Raw genomic sequence first — 17,055 nt, forward strand, 5'->3', positions numbered from 1 at the left:
ACATTTTGTCAACACAAATTCCTCTGTACATTATTGTTTTGTCACTGTCGTCAAAGGGAGCAGAATTCAGCGAATACTTTATACTTTCAACATACTTACAAAAGTATTTTCTACAAGATAATAGAAAACATACAACATCTTTAACTTTATTTATTTATAGCTGTATATTTTTGATTGATTGATCGTTCGTCAGACTGGCCGATCTGTGCGAAGAGCTTTCCGACTGTAAACTCTGTTAAATTAGAGGCGATAACATGGATGAGCTAAAAGAATTGATCGCTGACAAGTCAAATTAGCAACCAAATGTTAGCGTGCCTCGATGTGCTGAAGGATAATGGCAGCAACACATTAGCTATCTGTTCTTTATGTACACTGCAGTATTGAGGGGAGACTATGTAGCTTTTGGGGATTTAGCAAGGAAATTAGCTGAAAAGCCAAGATAGCGTAAGCTAAATGTAGCAAGAGGTTCATGCAGCTAATTAGGGGAATTTACCAAGAATTAGCTCAAATTAGCTTAGCTACTTAGCTAGGCCCAGTCAGGATACAGCAGAAGTAATGCTAAGTGTTCTGTTCTTGCTTAAGAATACCACTTTTTCCACTCGCCCAAAAAAAGAGAAAACCCCCCCACAAACATCTGTGTTTTGATTGCAGTGTGAAAGAGTTTAATCTATAAATTTGCAGCCTGATTTCTGACACAATGACATAATAACATTGAATTTAAGCGGCGCTCCAACATGGTTCAGTAGGCATTGAGTTTGACAGACTGGAGCACAAGCCAGGCTTAAAACATGGTGGAGGGTGTAGTATGCACCAAAGAAGCGCCCATTAAATACATTTTTATTAAAAATTGGATTTGTCTGTGTTGCTATGGCGGGGTCATAGGATCTCGGCGTGTCTGCCTGTACGTTATCACAGGCGTTAGAAGTCTTAAGTCAAAAGTTACATAGTCTCAGTTGTACTTCTGCAGGTGTAGGACTGGATGCCTGGTGAAGACTTGCTATTCTTCTATTTCTGATTCTGGTAAACTATTCAAACAGGAAAAAAAACAACAACAACAAAAACAAAACAAAACGGTTTATCGTGGTTCATCTGACGTGACTGTAAATGAACTAATGACACCAAAAATCCCTTTCGTCAGTTTCTAGCTTTGCCACATTTTTGAACACCTGGAACAGGTGATGTGCTTAAAAAAAAAAAAAAAAAAAAAAGCGAAACACCAACCATTGAACATAAAAGTGCATAGAGCTCGACTGATGAGGAATACAGGATTGTGCTTGCGACTCATCGTTTCCTCCACCACCTCCCATGAGTCAAACTCTTACTTACCTTACCACCAGTTGTTGTTTTCTTTCTTTCTTTTTTTTTTTTTTTTTTGGCTAGTGATAATATACTCTAAATACAAAGAGAAGAAACAATAGCTTTAACAGGGAGAACACTGAAAGGTTAATTTAATCGTATAGTTCTACCCAGTGAGGACAGATGAGCTATTTTTTATATTTACAATATCCATAATGATACAGCAGAGTTGGAGCACAAGATACATTTACAAAAAGCTCTGTTAACATTAGGTAAAAATAGTGTTAGCTTTTTATTTACACTTTCCCAGGCTGTCCAGCCTCTTGATACACTCATAAATTTACTGTATATGTCTGCAGCCATTCATCATCATCATCATCATCATCAGCATCATCACCACCACCACCACCACCTTCCCACTGACAACAAAAGGAAACACAATGTGAAACCAATGCTCCCATTGGCCGTAGAGCGAGGATGGAGCATGCAGAGCCTCACGCCGGATGTATCGAGTCTGTTACAGGAAAGAAAAACAAATAGAAAATTACACGAAAGCTGAGATGGAGCCGAGCTGTAAGATCTGACGACAGGAGGAGGAGGACGACCTCTGAAACCAACTGCGAGTCTTCACATTCAGAAGAAGCGAGCGAGGGATGAAGGAGGTGAATACAGAAAGGAAGAGAGAGAGAGAGAGAGAGAGATGATGCCACTAATAGAGTCACAGTTTGGATACTTCATTACCACAAAGGAATTAAAAGTCACACAGGAGTCCACATTTACGATGGCTCACCAGTCCAGTGTATAGTCGGAGCGGGTGTGTCCACACACACACCCCTCACCAGCTCTTGTGCTACTAGAGCGAGAAGACCACGCGCCACACACAGGCAGACACACACACACGTTACTGTCGGTCTGTTGTGAGGAGCAGCGATCAGCACCAGCAGCCCGTTACTCCAGCTCCACCTGACCTGAGGGTGGTCATGCTAAACTTCAGCTTGTGCTAAATCGGTGTTGATGTTTGGCTGCAGCGAGACACGAGCTCAACAACTCCACTGTAACGGTCAGGTAACGTTCCTGTAGCCAGGATCAGGGAGCAGCACTGGTTGTACTACAGTAGTTGGGTTTCCATCCAGGTACTTTGAAGTATCACATTAGGAAAAGTTGATGGAATCGACAAACTTAACCCCCCCCCCCCCCCACGTATTTATATTTGTTTTGAAGTCAGGTTTCCATCCCAATGTATCACAAACATAACCAAATTTTGAAGAAGAAAATACAAACTTACTTTGTGTTTGTATCCAAAAGTGTTAAGGAAATATTACAAGTTTGTTCAAAGAAAACAGAATGCATATGATGAAGTATTCGGTGTTAACACAACATTAATGTTCTTCTCTGGGTTGTAAAGCCCTTCGAGCTGCAAGGTTTGAATCGAACGCGATGTACGAGTGAATTATTACCTCCAGATTAGTTTGGACGCTAATCTGGAGCTGCTAATCTGGAGTTGCTAATCTGGAGTTTGCTACTGTTGTGAACGTGCGCGGTGCACAGGGGCGTCGGCGCTGACCCCTGCTGGCTGTGGTCTCCTCCTCCAGGGCTCTAAAGCAAGCTACACACTACAGTCTCTCATCCTTAGAGGAGAAAAATAAAACGAGCTCTCGCTCCTAAATAAAGGGCTGCTTTTATATTTGAATTTATCAAATATAGGAATATGTGTGTATAATCTAGAAGACAAAAAGAAATGCATACATCTATATTAAATTTCATTAATATAGTATCACATAGAATTCTTTTACTTTCATTATACATTTAAGTGTGTACAATTTATTTCTGTATCCTTTACAAATCCACAGTATAAGTTGTGCCTTTTTTTTTGCAGAAGTAGGGGAGCTCTGGAATAAAGTTGTGTTCCTCACTTAAGGCGTTTCATGTACCAATAGCTTTTCACAAAGTGCACTACATGGGGGAGAGGGGGGGGGGGGGGGGTGCTCAGGAACACACCCAGGGGGGGCAATAAAGAAGATTGTTTTGGACTAAAAATATCATTTTTAGCTCCTATTTGGTTCTTTGTCAACTTGAAAATAAAGCACTGATCCTCTCGAGACAACTAAAGTGATCATTCTCAATTTGAAGTGGTCGTCAAGAGGGAGGAGGAAAAAAGCGAGGCGGAGCGTCGCCGCCGCTGTGTGTGGTTATCTAGTGGTTCGTCCCAGGTCGGGCAGGGTCTTCAATTGTCCCGGCGACGGGGATCATCCACCGGGGAAATGTTGGACTGATGGACAGTTTTCATATGTACAAGTTCCGCCCTGCTTCCTCTGGCCGTCACCCTGGTAACGAAGGCGGTCTGGTGATGGACCTCTTCTCTCCTCGGGGCGAGATCATCACTTCCACTCTGTGTCCAAAAAGTGGAAATGTCTTCCAAAAGCTTTGCCCACTTTTTAAAACAAACGCACACCCTTGCTGTCTCTCAAACCGGCATGCATCCGTGCATGCACGTAGACGTCCTCTCATGTAGAAGCTGTACACGACCACACGCAGCCCGTCTAGCAGTTGCTGCTGTTCCGGAACTCTCCGTTCTCGGTGATCTGCAGCTTGGTGGGGTTGGTGGGTGAGATGCCGTTGCGCGTCTGCGTGCTGTAGCGCTCCTTGAGCTGCGCCAGAGCGCTCATCAGACGGGCGTTGGCAGCATCCAGCGATGCAATGCGCTTCTCCTGCACAACAACAAATACCCAGAGGTACAGTTAGAGAATGAGTAGATCTACACGAAGGTCCTGTGGCAGCGCCACGCGTCAGCTGAGCCGACAGATGTAGGAACTCTAGGACGATGTAGGCACTAGCATCTCTGGCTACCTCACTGCTCCTGTGTTCTTCTCACAAGAACAAATTTGTGCGACTACATTGACAAGCTTCGGTCGAGGAACAGAATGCGCAACAACTCCCAGCGGTGGACAGACTTGCTTCGTCATCTAAATGCAGATGTAGGTGTCTTTATTCTACAGATGTTCCTCTGCGCTGTCAACATTCACTTCTTAATGTTAAGCTACAGCAAAAACATGTCCACTTTGATAAAGAAGCTGCTTTTCCTCGGGAGAAACGCTGAAGGGGTCGAAGTCATGAGAGGAGCTCTCGACTGTGATCCACAAATTGATTCTGAGAACAGAGAATTCTGCCGAGGGAACCCCCAGACAAGCAGGGGAGGGTAGAGTACTCGTCAGGGGCCGCGTCTCCTTTTCTATCAACAAACACAGAAACGCCACAATCCTGCTGTCCGAGGAGGAAGTTGGCTCCTGCCCGTCCCACGTTCAGCCCCACAAAGCACCCACACCTGATTTGCTCCGTCCAGCTGAGGCCAGTTTTAACTAAATATTCCAGCTTTTCCTGCACACCTGCGTTTGGCCTGACGTGGACGCATCTGTCATGAGACTGGAACGGCCAGAGTTCAGCGCACCAGACTGTTAAAGTGTTTGGGTTCAGTCATGATGTCGTGGCTCAGCGCGCTCGAGGAGATCCTTGTTCTAATATCTCCGTCTGATACGAACAATTAACTTTAGTACATAGAAACCCGCTGTCCAGGATTGTTAAGACAGCAGGAGGGATAATAGACTGCTGACAAAACCACTGGATGACCTTTCCAGCACTGCAGCAGCCTGTCAATCATCCATGACACCGACAGACGAATCCTGACAAGGAAAAAGAAGCTCCACGGAGCTCTTTTATCCCGCTGCGCTGATTTCCTCAGAGACACGGGTGCAGTGTTGGGTGCCCTGGGTTAGTCAGAGGCACGGCGCTGGGTGGAGTGGTGTGTTTTTAAATGCCTTTCATCTTTGTTGTTATAATGAAATTCATCTGTTTGTTTTTATATATGTGTGTGTGTGTGTGTGTGTGTGTGTGTATATATATATATATATATATATATACACACACACACACACACATATATATATATACACACACACACACACACACACACACACACACACACACACACACATATATATATGTGTGTGTGTGTGTGTGTGTATATATATATATATATATACACACACACACACACACACACATATATATATATATATATATATATATATACACACACATTCAAGCTGAAACCAAAGACAATTTTCCAGCTTTGCCTGTTTATTCTCTTCTATTTTATTAAATGCATTACAGTCTCAAAATCAAAGATGTGTTTTTTTTCCCAGTGGAGAGACGCACTCTTGCATTTCAAGAAAAAAAAAAATCCAACCACAAAGCTACAAATTCTCTTGAAACGGATGATTATTCGAACGAGTGGTTCTTGCATAAAGCCGGTTGCATAACTTGTATAATGAAGAGCAGAAGCCAACTTCCCTCCATCTGCCCGCTCACAGACGGTCGCAACTCACCGCTGCACTGCGGCGTTTGTTTGCAAGATCTCATTACGTTCGTCACCTCATGCGCGTTTTCATCTGGGTTTGTGTACAAGTTCATATTCTGCTGTAGAATCATTAGTGCTCCGTGATGCATGTTTGTGTTTGGATATGGATGTTGTTGTTTTTTTTTTCACAGAGTAAAGAAGAAATCTATCCAAAGATGACGGTAACAAACATTCGCAGCAGTGTTTATTCTTTATAAAAACAAAAACCGTGTGGGCTAAACTCTCGCCTACACACATCATTAATTTAACATTGAACTCTCAATGACCAACATTCAGTTGTTGCTGCTGCTCTAAACTAAGAGGGAAAGAAGGTGTGAAAGTGGACCGTAGAGCGGCTCGATGCTGGCTGAACGGATAGATGAGAAATATATGTTTTATATGAGGAAGGGGCTGAGATATTCTGCTCAGCCATTCAAGCTTATCAACACCAGCGCTGATGAATTAAACATCTTCGTCTCCTCAAGCAGAAAACAAAGTGACAGCACATACAGATGTGAGAGCAGAGCGTCTATAGAAGAGGATGCTAGCAGTTGCGAGCTGACCTGTGCATCGATGATCTTCTGCTTGGAGTCCACCACTGCCTGCATGTCAGAATGATCTTTCTTCAGCTCCTCCTCCACCGACATTAACCTGCACGTGTTAACAGATGTTTGGGTGGATTATCACACATGGAAAAGCTACCTATCAACATCTCAGCGTTGTTTTCTTGTCGCTACCTGCTGATGATGCCCTTCATCTGCAGGTCCTTGTCGTCCTGCTGTCTGCGCAGCCGCTCCTCAGACTCCTCCAGCCTGGCCTGGTACTCCATCAGGACCTTCTGGGCCTGCTCGTCCTGACCCTTCAGACGGGCCTCGTACTCCTCCAGCTTCTGCACCGACGCCCGCAGCTTCTCCTGCAGCAAAGCGATCTCCTGCTGGTACTGAAGAAAGACGCAGAGACATGAGGTGATGAGCATCATTATCATACTAATAATCATCATCATCATCATCAACCCTATCAGCAGGGTCTCCCTCCTCATTAGCATAGCTGACACGTTACATCATGTAGTCCCTGAGCATCATGTTCCTCTTATTTAGCCTCTTCAAGCCATTTTAAAAATGCTTTTATACTACAAACCTTCATCTAAATGCCTCAGCTTTGCATTTTCACAAATAAACTCCTACTGGCACAGGAGTTTTAGGAACACACTAACTTTTTGGTAAATAGGTGAACTATCCTCCCAGGGCCAGACAAGAAGACAGATACCATAGAGAGCTGAGACCCACGGAGACCAGCCGACTGCTAGTTAGCTTAGCACCATGACTGATGGTGGATGGGAAGTGTCAACATACATACTAATGCTAGCTAGCTTAGTCCGTGGGTCTCCTTTCCTTAATGCACGCCCAGAGGAGAGAAGAGTATCTATCTTCTTGTCTGGCACTGGGAAGGGCAGCAAATAAGAGTATTTCCCAAAATAAAGTTGGTGGGAAAATTTCATCATTACTCAAAGATCTTTCAACTCAGTAGATCCAGAAAGTGCACGGACAGATGTGTGGTTTGGCTCCGCACGAAAGATGTCTGACCTGCTGAGAGGTTGAGCTGGCAGTAACGGAGAGAAAGGAAATGAACAAACAAAGCAGAGGGTGAGAAGGGGAGGATGCACACTGGCAAGTCAAGAGTCTCGCCTGTGAAATATCTGTGAAAAATCTCTTCCTGGAGTTCCCTTCAGGGATCAGGAATCAAATCCCTTCTGAATAGAGAAACAGTGAGGGATTGTGTGGTCAGTCAGCGTGTCAAGGCCAGACCAGCCGGAGTGACAGTGAAACACTGATAAAACCTCTGCTTTAATTCAGTTCATTTGCTTGAGTTGGATCAATTTTCCTTTTCAATGACTTCTGCTATTATCTAAATTGGTGCTGGACCCTGTTTTTCTTCTTTTAAATAATTAATTGCGACAAAAATCATTCGAATCAGAGTCAGATTAAGCGAGAACACAATGACCTGCAACGATACAACGGTACGTTTCTTAAAGGCAAAGAAAATGGCCTTGTTTTTGTAACTTTTTCAAGCTTAGATTGTCAGCGTAAGACGACGTCCTGGAAATCCTACAGTACAGAGTTGCAGGTCTTACAGGTTAACGGACGCCTAACTCAAGGAGGATCCTTGCTCCGAAACCTCCCAGAAGCTGAGCTGTTGCTGCGGGTGGAGACGTCCAGGGAATGATGGCGGACAGAATGTGTAGCTTTGTGTCTCAGCACAACAAGCAGTTGTGTCCGTGGATTCATGTGTGTTGTTCACGGTTTTTCATTTCCGAAACTGTGACAAGAAAATAATGCTGTCGTAGACGACCTCTGACCTTTAGCAGCTAAAGTACTCCTGAGCCTTGCAGATCACCGTGTTAGCAGTGACCTTTCTGACCGGCATGATACTGCCAGTCAACCATAGCCAAAACAATAAATAAATAAATAGAAATGCAGACAGGGTAGCAGCGATAACCAGCTGAGGACATCGTTCCACATGGCAGCGCCACAGAAAACGTAATGCTGTCACACGCCTAGAACAACCTGCAGTCTGACGAGGATGAACGCTCAGCTGGATTACCGCGCCGCCATTTTACACTCAACATCTAACATGAACTCATTCAACAGCAACATAAAGTTAAGAAAATAAGATTTCATCTGACCCTTTAGGACCTTCATATTTATTTTGGCCCTATTTTTCTCTCCTCTCCACCCTTCCCTCTCTCTCTCTCTCTCTCCTCTTATCCCCCTGCCCCCCTCACCTCCTCCCCCATCACCATCTCTCTCCTCCCCCTCTCAACCCCAACCGGTCGAGGCAGATGGTCGCCCACTCTGAGCCCGGTTCTGCCTGCCTGAGGTTTCTTCCTGTCAAAAGGGAGTTTTTTTCCCGCCAACGGGGAGCGTGAGGGAGTGTCGGGTCGCTTTCCTCTGAATTAAGGAGTGAGCGTCTAGTCCTGCTCTTTGTGTAGAGCGCCTTGAGATGACTTTTGTTGTGATTTGGCGCCGTACAAATCAAGACTGATCGATTGATATTGTTATTGTATAAATTATGTATTTAATATCAAACTTACTGCATCAAGATTATTGAATTTTTGTTTTATCACTAAAGCAACTAATGTTCCTCCTTATAGTGACTTATTGGCTCTTTCTAAAACATTTTTAACAGAGCTTAACTCAGTTTAAAAGTTGTCATAGCAACTCAACAAGCCAGAATATTCACTTGATTCTTCCAGAAGAGATTAAAACTTTTGGCAGTTACAAAATTAAATAATTACCCATTGTGCGATTTTTTTTCTTGACAGTATAATCAGAAGCTTCTATAATAAAGAAGCTTGTTTATATAGTTATTGTATATATTTTTAATCAATATCTTTCAGATCTTCCACAGCTCCCTGGAAGATCCGATTCAAATACACTTGTGTGTGGATGCTTATTGTGTCCCATCCATCTGCCCCCATCCACAGATGCATTTTCATCATCAAGCCTCTCCACCGAGGTGGAATAGTGACCTCGACCCTTCCTCCACTCCCGTCTTCCTCACTAACCCCCTCCCCCCGCCCAGATCGACTGTATCTGTAAGAGTCTTCGCTCACTGCGCTCTCCTCTCTCCACACACCACCTCTGCTCCCTCACCTCACCTCGTTTAATCTCGTATGCTGTAATTAAACAGATTACTTGTGATGATGTGTCACGTAGCCTTAATCATAAAGTGATAAACAGGATTTATTCAGCATTTGTGTGATGGGGCGCAGACCTGCTGTAAAGGAGGTAATAAAGGCTTTTTGATGCTTTTTTCATGAAATGAAGTTCTGCCGTTACTAAGATGGGAGTGTTGAATACCGGCCAGTTTGTGCGGAAAATGGTGGTGTCACATTTATGTTGACCTTTGCTATTAGATATTTTGTCACCGTTAAGGCGTTAATTCCAGAGCCGCGGCTAAATTCCAGAGTCACGGCCAAAAACCTGTTTTGTGTGGTCACAGTGACCTTTGATCTAATAAGTTCATCCAAATTTGAGGGGATTCCCCTGAGGTTTCCAAAGATATCACACTCACGAGGCCACAAGCGGGCCCGGGCCACGGCTGAGTCATTAGTTCAGGCTTGCATCTTCTGATTTGCGTCAGCTGCTTCATTTGTGCCTCAGAATCATTGATTCCTTCATCAGCTGTTTGGCTACCAGCTGATTTGTAACAGCCAATCATGATCATGCAGGCGCAGCGCAGCCATTAGCGTCTGGACTTTTATCGTCTTTTTCTGCTGCAGCTCGACCTCCTTCACCCTGAAGTTTCTGAGATGGTAGATGTATACATACAGCAGAACTCTCTCTGTTTGAGGGCTCATGGTACGAATCTGACTGCGTGACCACGCGTCATCCGTGTTGACTGCGTGACCACGTGGGGCCCATTTTCACCTTTTGCTGAAATACCGATAGACTCGTGCCTGCGGTCCAACGACCAGTCAAAACACAAGTATTTAGGGTTTTTTTTTTTACCCAAAAAGTGTAATTTGAATTCAAAAGCATTCGCAGTCATGTGTCTTGACCTCTCAAAGTTGTTGTCACGAAGAAGCCAGGGAGGAAGAAACACTGCCTGACGTCCGAGTGATGTCAAGAATCCAGAAAACAGCAGCGCTTGAGTGTATTATTAGCTTGAAGCTAATGGAGGCTGACAACCAACAACAGTAAAATTGTCCAAAATGTCCAAGAACAAACTCTCAAACGCATCGTCCAGCATAATAAAAGTCTTCTTTATCCAGGTATTGGCTCAGGAATCCACTGACACTTTAATTTGAGATAAAATCAAACACGACTGGCTCAGTGTGACATGAGCATCTTCACCCGGATACTTTGCTGCTGTTAAGCTTGAAAAACTCCGTCTGCAACGATTAACCTGAGTTTATTGACAGCTGTCAATAATCACTCGAATCAATTGTCTGTCAGGAGAGAGAACCAACATCACATCGTAACACAGCTATACTTTTTTTTACTTTTCTCATCGTGTGACAATGTGGCCCTCCAGATATTGAAAACCACAGAATCTCCATAGAAACGGCTGTTGGTGCTGCAGGGTGACACACACGCAGCACACGTCTCAAGTTTACGGTCAAACGGAGCCTGTGAAGCTGGTCAACAACGTCTCCGGTGTGTTTCAGGTGTTAGAAGTCGGCCTCTGCGAGCTTCGAGATCACGTGGCTGTTTTCTGACTTCTGCAGGACACCTGACGGCAGTTACCGAGAGCCAAACTCCACTCATTGGGTGAAGCATTTAACAACACAAGATGATGAAGGCATCAGGAGGGGCTCATTGTCTTGCTCACGGATGCTCAGACGCAGCCTCTGCAGGAACCAGGGATGAGTTTTCTGTTGTACTCCAATTATATAACACATTAAAATCACATACACACATACAGAGTAGTTATATTCATTAGAACCTTTAAAATAACCACCACAGGCATTGTTAACATAATACGGACCATAAGCTGGGGCATGCGTCTGAGCCGCTGCTGAAGATTTACTGTTTCCCAATCATGCTCTTGTTGCTCCTCCGCTATTTTAAGGTGGCTGCGGCTTCTTTGTAAGACTGAAGTTATTGCCTTCTTTGGTTGCTCTCTCTGCCTGGGCTGTTGGCTTCCATAAAGCGTGAGCTATGCGAGGATGACAGGTTTGTATTCATTATGGATGGAGGTAAAAAAAAAAAAGGAGGGAGCATGAGGCAGCCAATCAAAGCATTGGAAGCGAAGCAGAGGGTGAATGGTTGTAAAGGTTGCTGAGAAGAGAAGCAGAAATGTAGGCAGAGGAAGCAGCCAAAAGAGCTTTTTTAAAAATGTCTTCTTACAAAGATGCAAGCACGCACACACAAGCTCAAACATGTCTGTGTGAATGTACGGCATGTGCAAACACACACATACACACACCTGCTTTGGGCTGTTAATTCATTCCAAAGATGGGGAGAAAAGGGGGGGAGGGGGTTAGGTTTGGTTAGGTTGTGAGGGTGTGAGGGATTCCTGAGGTTCCAATAGGGAGGAAAGAAGGACGAATATTTTAAGCACATTTTTCATGTTACATTTCTGTACATCTGCTAATCCAATGCCACCTGTTCACACCTTGCACAGAGTGATCGGATCACTAGTGGACAGCTCTGAGAACACGCAGGCCTGCCACAGGAACACATGCTGCTGGATTTTAAATCAACACAGCAACGGTTGCTTTAATTCTTCCAACTATTCAGATTCTGAATGGGTAAAAAGAAAAAAAAAATCTGGTTAAATACTTGCACAGGCTGACATTGGAAATCAATTAATCTTGCAGCACTTAATGGATACTATCTTAAATCTCCCTACATTTTCAGCGACAAATCCGAGTGTGTTGTGTCTATTAATCACAAACTGCTACAGCTAAAAACTTGCACACTGAAGTCATGCTGACGTTTATTTGCATGCGGGGCAGGATCCCAGGTTGTCACCGGACGCCCGTGGAGACGCGTTTCCAAGTGTGAACACACTCACTCTGAGCTGTCCGCTTGTGATTGAATCACTCAGAAGGCCAGGTGTGACCTGAGATATGATCACTGCTGGTAGCTGCTAACAACCGCGCTGATATTCTCTCCTGCTATTTTTAGCCTAACAATCATCCTCGATTAATGCTGCTACCACTCTCCTGTAGTTGATAGTCACAGTCAGGCTCTCTCGACACGAAAATGGCCAAACCACCAATTGCCAGCAGGAACATCAATGAGAAGCCAATTTCTGAAAACGGGTAGATTGATGTACCCCGGGGTCATGAGCAGGCCAGGCTGATGCACCGTGTGTCCTGCTCACTTGGATGTAGCAACGCTGTAAATGTGCATATTGTGGCTCTAAGTGACAACTTCTGTTTGTCTCACAAACACAGGAGGCCTTCGAGGAAAGGTTCGGGGCAGGGTTGGGAAAGATAGATGCTTCAAGGAGGGTTATGAGGGAACTAATGAGAGGAAGAGGAAGGAGGGACAGTTAAGTGGGCTGAAGGTGGTTTGTGAAAGGAGGGGTTGGTAAAGGTCAAAGGTCGGATGAGGAGGCAGGTTACCTTCTCCACCTGAGTCAGATCCTCTCTGTTTCTCAGTGACTCTGGCTCCATCCCCTCATGGTCTAAATACTGCACATTCATATTCAATAGCCAGGCTGCTGTGCGGTCCAGCGCACTGGGGTTCACTGGGGAGGGGGCCTAGTGAAACCAACACACAACACACACACACACACGTACATGAGCTGAGTGCAAGTGACGGGGGAGGGGAAGGAGGGAGGTTGCAGCACAGGAAGGAACAACAGCTTGAAATGTGCTAACTCATCTGGGCTTAAAGCAGGTGGAATGGATACACACTCCTGTCTGCAGGCTCACACACACTTCAAAGCACTGATGTGTGTGCATGTGTGTGTGTGTGTGTGTGTGTGTGTGTGTGTTCAACTAAGGATACATGTCCAGGTCTGTACAAGAGGCAAGGACAGTTAAACTGTAAGAGTAAATGGGTGAAATTGAAATCAATATGACGTGTATCAGCCTGGAGGTAGATAATAGCAGGTAGTGTGTGTGTGTGTGTGTGTGTGTGTGTGTGTGTGTGTGTGTGTGTGTGTGTGTGTGTGTGTGTGTCTATCTAGCAGTTAAGTGACAGACAAATGAGAGAAGAGGGCGGCCGTGGGCTGCTATAGCACGAGGGGTAGGCTGTCTTTATGATGTCAAATTTGCTCTCAGTGCTTTTAAAAAAGTCTGAATTGTGTGAAGGTGACAACGTGAAATTAATCTTTGTGTCAGCCGACAGATGAAATCCATCACAACCTCACTGGAGCGTCAGAGGAAGTACCTTCATTAGCAAGTGACGGCCATTAATTGATGACCTTAATTCAAAGTCAAGACCCCGTAGTTTGATTGAAAAATAAAAGATTATAGGATTTCCTTTAATGACGCAATGGGAAGATGAAAAATTAATACCAACAATTATGCTTCAGACTTAGGCATCGACAGTGCTTCTGCTAAAATTCATAAATCAAATAATAATTTGAAAACATGATAACGGAACAGGATTATAATATCAGTAATAGAGGCAGCAAAGCTTAAAGCTATGATGCATCAGAGTTTCACGTAAATGAGAGTCCCTTAACTTCAAACCCCCGCAAAACTCATTGAACCTCTCCGCACGTCACGTTTTACACGTGGTGATCTGATGATGTCTGTGGCATGAGCGCGTCAACGGATGGTTGTAATAACTGTCCCTGCCAGCAGGTGGAGACAAATGTGCTGCGCTATGGCTAAAATTTCCCATACATACAAACCAAATTAAGGATTAGCATCATCAGTGAGGCAACTAGCGATGCTGTAACCCTTCAACTGAGAACAAACCATCATGGTGGAAATGCAGACGCCCTCTTCTCCAGCGAGTCACAAGAGCCAACCATTATTAATCAGTGCTTTTAATGGAAGTCCACTACTGAATGAAGGTAGCTCGCTAATAAGATGCTAGCTGCCTCTCCACCACCTCGTTCCAAGCCCATTAAAGCTGACCAGTAGAAGAGTAGAAGCTGCCTGTATGAGAATGACATGCACAATGAGAGTAGTTCACAAGTGTGTCCACCCACGCAGCCTCTCTCCACATGCAACCCGAAAGAAAAGGGTGTTCTCTGTCTTCACTGTATTGCTGTGATTTCTGTGACCACATATTCTGAGCCGCTATTGACCTGATGAATAACGACCTCATGCGCACCGCTGAGGATTTGTCCCGTACCTGTTTGTGCTGAGCCCTCTGCTTGGTCTCAGGACTGTCCCCTTTAGAGGATGAGGACTGCTGCCGTAATCGAGCTCCGCTGCCAGGCCAGTCTGGTGATGATGTCATCATGCTGCCGGAGCCCGGCCGAGGGTAGGGTCCACTGTTGAGTAAATTTGGAGGTGTGCGACCCCGTGTGATGCTCTGAGGCGGAGGTTGGTCTATCCTCCGCTGTGGGCCGGCACTGTTCTGTCTGGGGACAGTGGGCTGGTGCTGTGCTTCTGTGAGTGACAGCTGTCGGCGGGTGAACTCACCGGAGCGCCTGGTGTATTCGTCCCCGCTACTTCCACCACCGCCTCCTCCACCGTGGTTCAAGAATGTGTGCTTCCCTCCTGCTGGCCCGTCCTCGTTGTTGCTATGGGAACTGACTGAACTGTGGCACTCGGAGCCTGAGTCAGTCATTCCTCGAGGGGACACGGGGAGGCAAGCGGCCATCTGGTAGACTGGGTTTTGAAAGGAGAGGGGTGCTAGCAGCTGGGCAGGTCGGCCTGGGGTGCTTTCTGTGCCTGGGGTGGTGGGGGTCTGACCTGGCCGCCTCAAGGTGGGACCTCCAGGAATGTTACCCTGTGGGGCTCTTGCTGACCAGCCTCCCCCGGTGGATGGAACTTCACCCAGGACCTCTGAGGTGCTGGGACCTTGGCCACTTTCCAGACTGCGGGGGTCCTGTAGGTCCACCATGGACAGACTCTTGCTGCCATTGGCCATGCCCAGGTCAGGCTCGTTGGTCTCGGAGTAGCTTGAACTGCGTGCTGGGGAAGGCTGAATCCCTGAGCTCCTTGTCACAAAAAATAGGTCCTTATTTTCTGGGGTTGGGGAGGGTAACCTGGTGAAGTCAACCAATCTGAGAGAAACAAAGACACAGGAAAGAATAAAAAAAGAGAGGTATAACGTACATCAAATTTGAAGTATATTTCAATTGTATTTTGAACATGCATATCAAGTTTTCTTTTGGTTTTTTTTGCTAGGTCAAAGGGATCTGTCCCAAAATTGAATGGGTTCTTCCTTGGCCCGCCTTGTCAGAGGTCCAAAGTACTCTGACCCCTTACAATCGACACAATCAGTCAATTAACAATAAAAGTAACAAAAACTAGGAAATTTGGCATCTGAAAAGTTTGAAAGCATGCGGTACTTATAAAGTATTTAGCCTCGGTTTACTTTGTTCCTCCTCCTCTCGCCTTCTCTTCTCTCACCAGCAGATGGGAGCTTTATCAGCAAGAGATGATTACCTTGACAGATGTGATTTATCTTTCAAAAATCTCTATCAGTCATCATCTCCTCCCTCTTTCTACGTCCTTCTCTCTCTGTCCTGTTACCCTTCCTTCCTAACTTCTTTGTCCCCATCATTCTGCTCAATTACTTCCAGTTTTTCAATTTTGGTTCTGGCTTCTCTTTTTCTTATGAGTATTCATGTCGGTGGTTGAGTCTCAAAGCTCTCTGACAAAAACAGAGCGTATGTAAGTTAATGAAGGAGCAAAAAAAAAAAGAAAAAGTAATTGTGATTAAGCAAAGAGGCTCTGGCTTTAGGTCATACACGGACATCACTTAATTAGTTCTATTGATCCTGAACCCCCGATGAGCATAATACATCAGCTGTCTGACTCTCGCTTCCTGTTATACACGCGATGATCTCATCTGTCTGTGTGTTCTTGTTGTGGTGTGTTGTCTTCCTGCAGCACAGCGTTTTAATGTTCATCTCTCCTGAGCTGATCATTGTGCTTTCGTTAAAGTGTCACCTTGCCACTGTTCAGCCATAGGAGATAGTGTGCTATCTGAGTGTGCATTCATCCACGGGAGACTAGGGGACGTTTCATCTGGCTGATGTAAACAAGCAGGGTTGACACTCTCGCTGTGTCCTGGCCTCATTTGACAATCATTAACAGGGAGTGTGAGAAGACATGGACGCTGACTTTGAGGAACAGCAGCTATCGTGGTTGGCTTAGACAACTGGGATGTTCTGGACCAAGGGAACTCCTTTGGATACGGACCCGCTGACATTGTGGCTACTTGTGCTACTAACTGACTGATGCTAACATCCTGTCAATACACTGCAGCCTCGCCGACCATCAGGTCTGCAGTGACCATATTAAGTGAGATGGCTACAGCCAGTCGAAGAAGGGACCAAATCCTAAGCACCTTTTCCACAAGAGACTTGCGGCAGACATCAATTTCTCCTTTCCATCATGGTGTTGGACAATTATAATACCAATATGAGCATTTCAGAGGGAAAGAAATGCACTTTTGGTGGCTGTAATTTGTAGGCATCCAGTTGTCCCACGGGATTACATTACAGCATTCTCTGGGCCTGCAGGCAGCTCTAATCTTGCACCATACTGGAGCAATTTCAAAAATGGTTATTTCCATGATCTATTTAGACAAAAAGATTGCAAAATACGATCCAGGTTGGGAAAAAAAGTGGTTTAGAACAGGGCGGAGAGAAGAGAAGAGATGCATGCACCCTATGGCTCTGACCACCAACATGCAGTGTTGTCAGTGTTGTTTGAGAGATATTTCCCCTCTGCAAAGGACTGGAGGATGGAACGGGAGTGCAAATGCAATCCC

The 17,055-nt window shown here is 45.1% G+C and overlaps 1 protein-coding gene across 11 annotated transcripts in view; it reads right to left on the minus strand.

The window, feature by feature from the left end:
- Positions 1-1,183: 1,183 nt before the first annotated feature.
- dab2ipb (DAB2 interacting protein b) overlaps positions 1,184-17,055 on the minus strand; it is a 171,502-nt gene continuing 155,630 nt past the window's right edge. For 9 of the 11 annotated variants that reach the window (XM_086186535.1, XM_086186540.1, XM_086186539.1 and 6 more), the window contains 6 exons: positions 14,458-15,337; positions 12,768-12,905; positions 11,180-11,350; positions 6,427-6,629; positions 6,253-6,340; positions 1,184-4,004 (listed from right to left, as the gene is read on the minus strand). In XM_086186535.1, the coding sequence (XP_086042661.1) occupies positions 3,837-4,004; positions 6,253-6,340; positions 6,427-6,629; positions 11,180-11,350; positions 12,768-12,905; positions 14,458-15,337 (1,648 nt within the window). In that variant the 3' untranslated portion in view covers positions 1,184-3,836. The remainder of the gene's footprint in view (positions 4,005-6,252; positions 6,341-6,426; positions 6,630-11,179; positions 11,351-12,767; positions 12,906-14,457; positions 15,338-17,055) is intronic. The other 2 variants (XM_086186537.1, XM_086186541.1) reach the window with 2 other exon arrangements.

This window comes from Aulostomus chinensis, chromosome 19 (assembly GCF_037954235.1).
Source record: "Aulostomus chinensis isolate RoL2024-O1b breed Wild chromosome 19, RoL_Achi_v1.0, whole genome shotgun sequence".
NCBI classification, from domain to species: domain Eukaryota; kingdom Metazoa; phylum Chordata; class Actinopteri; order Syngnathiformes; family Aulostomidae; genus Aulostomus; species Aulostomus chinensis.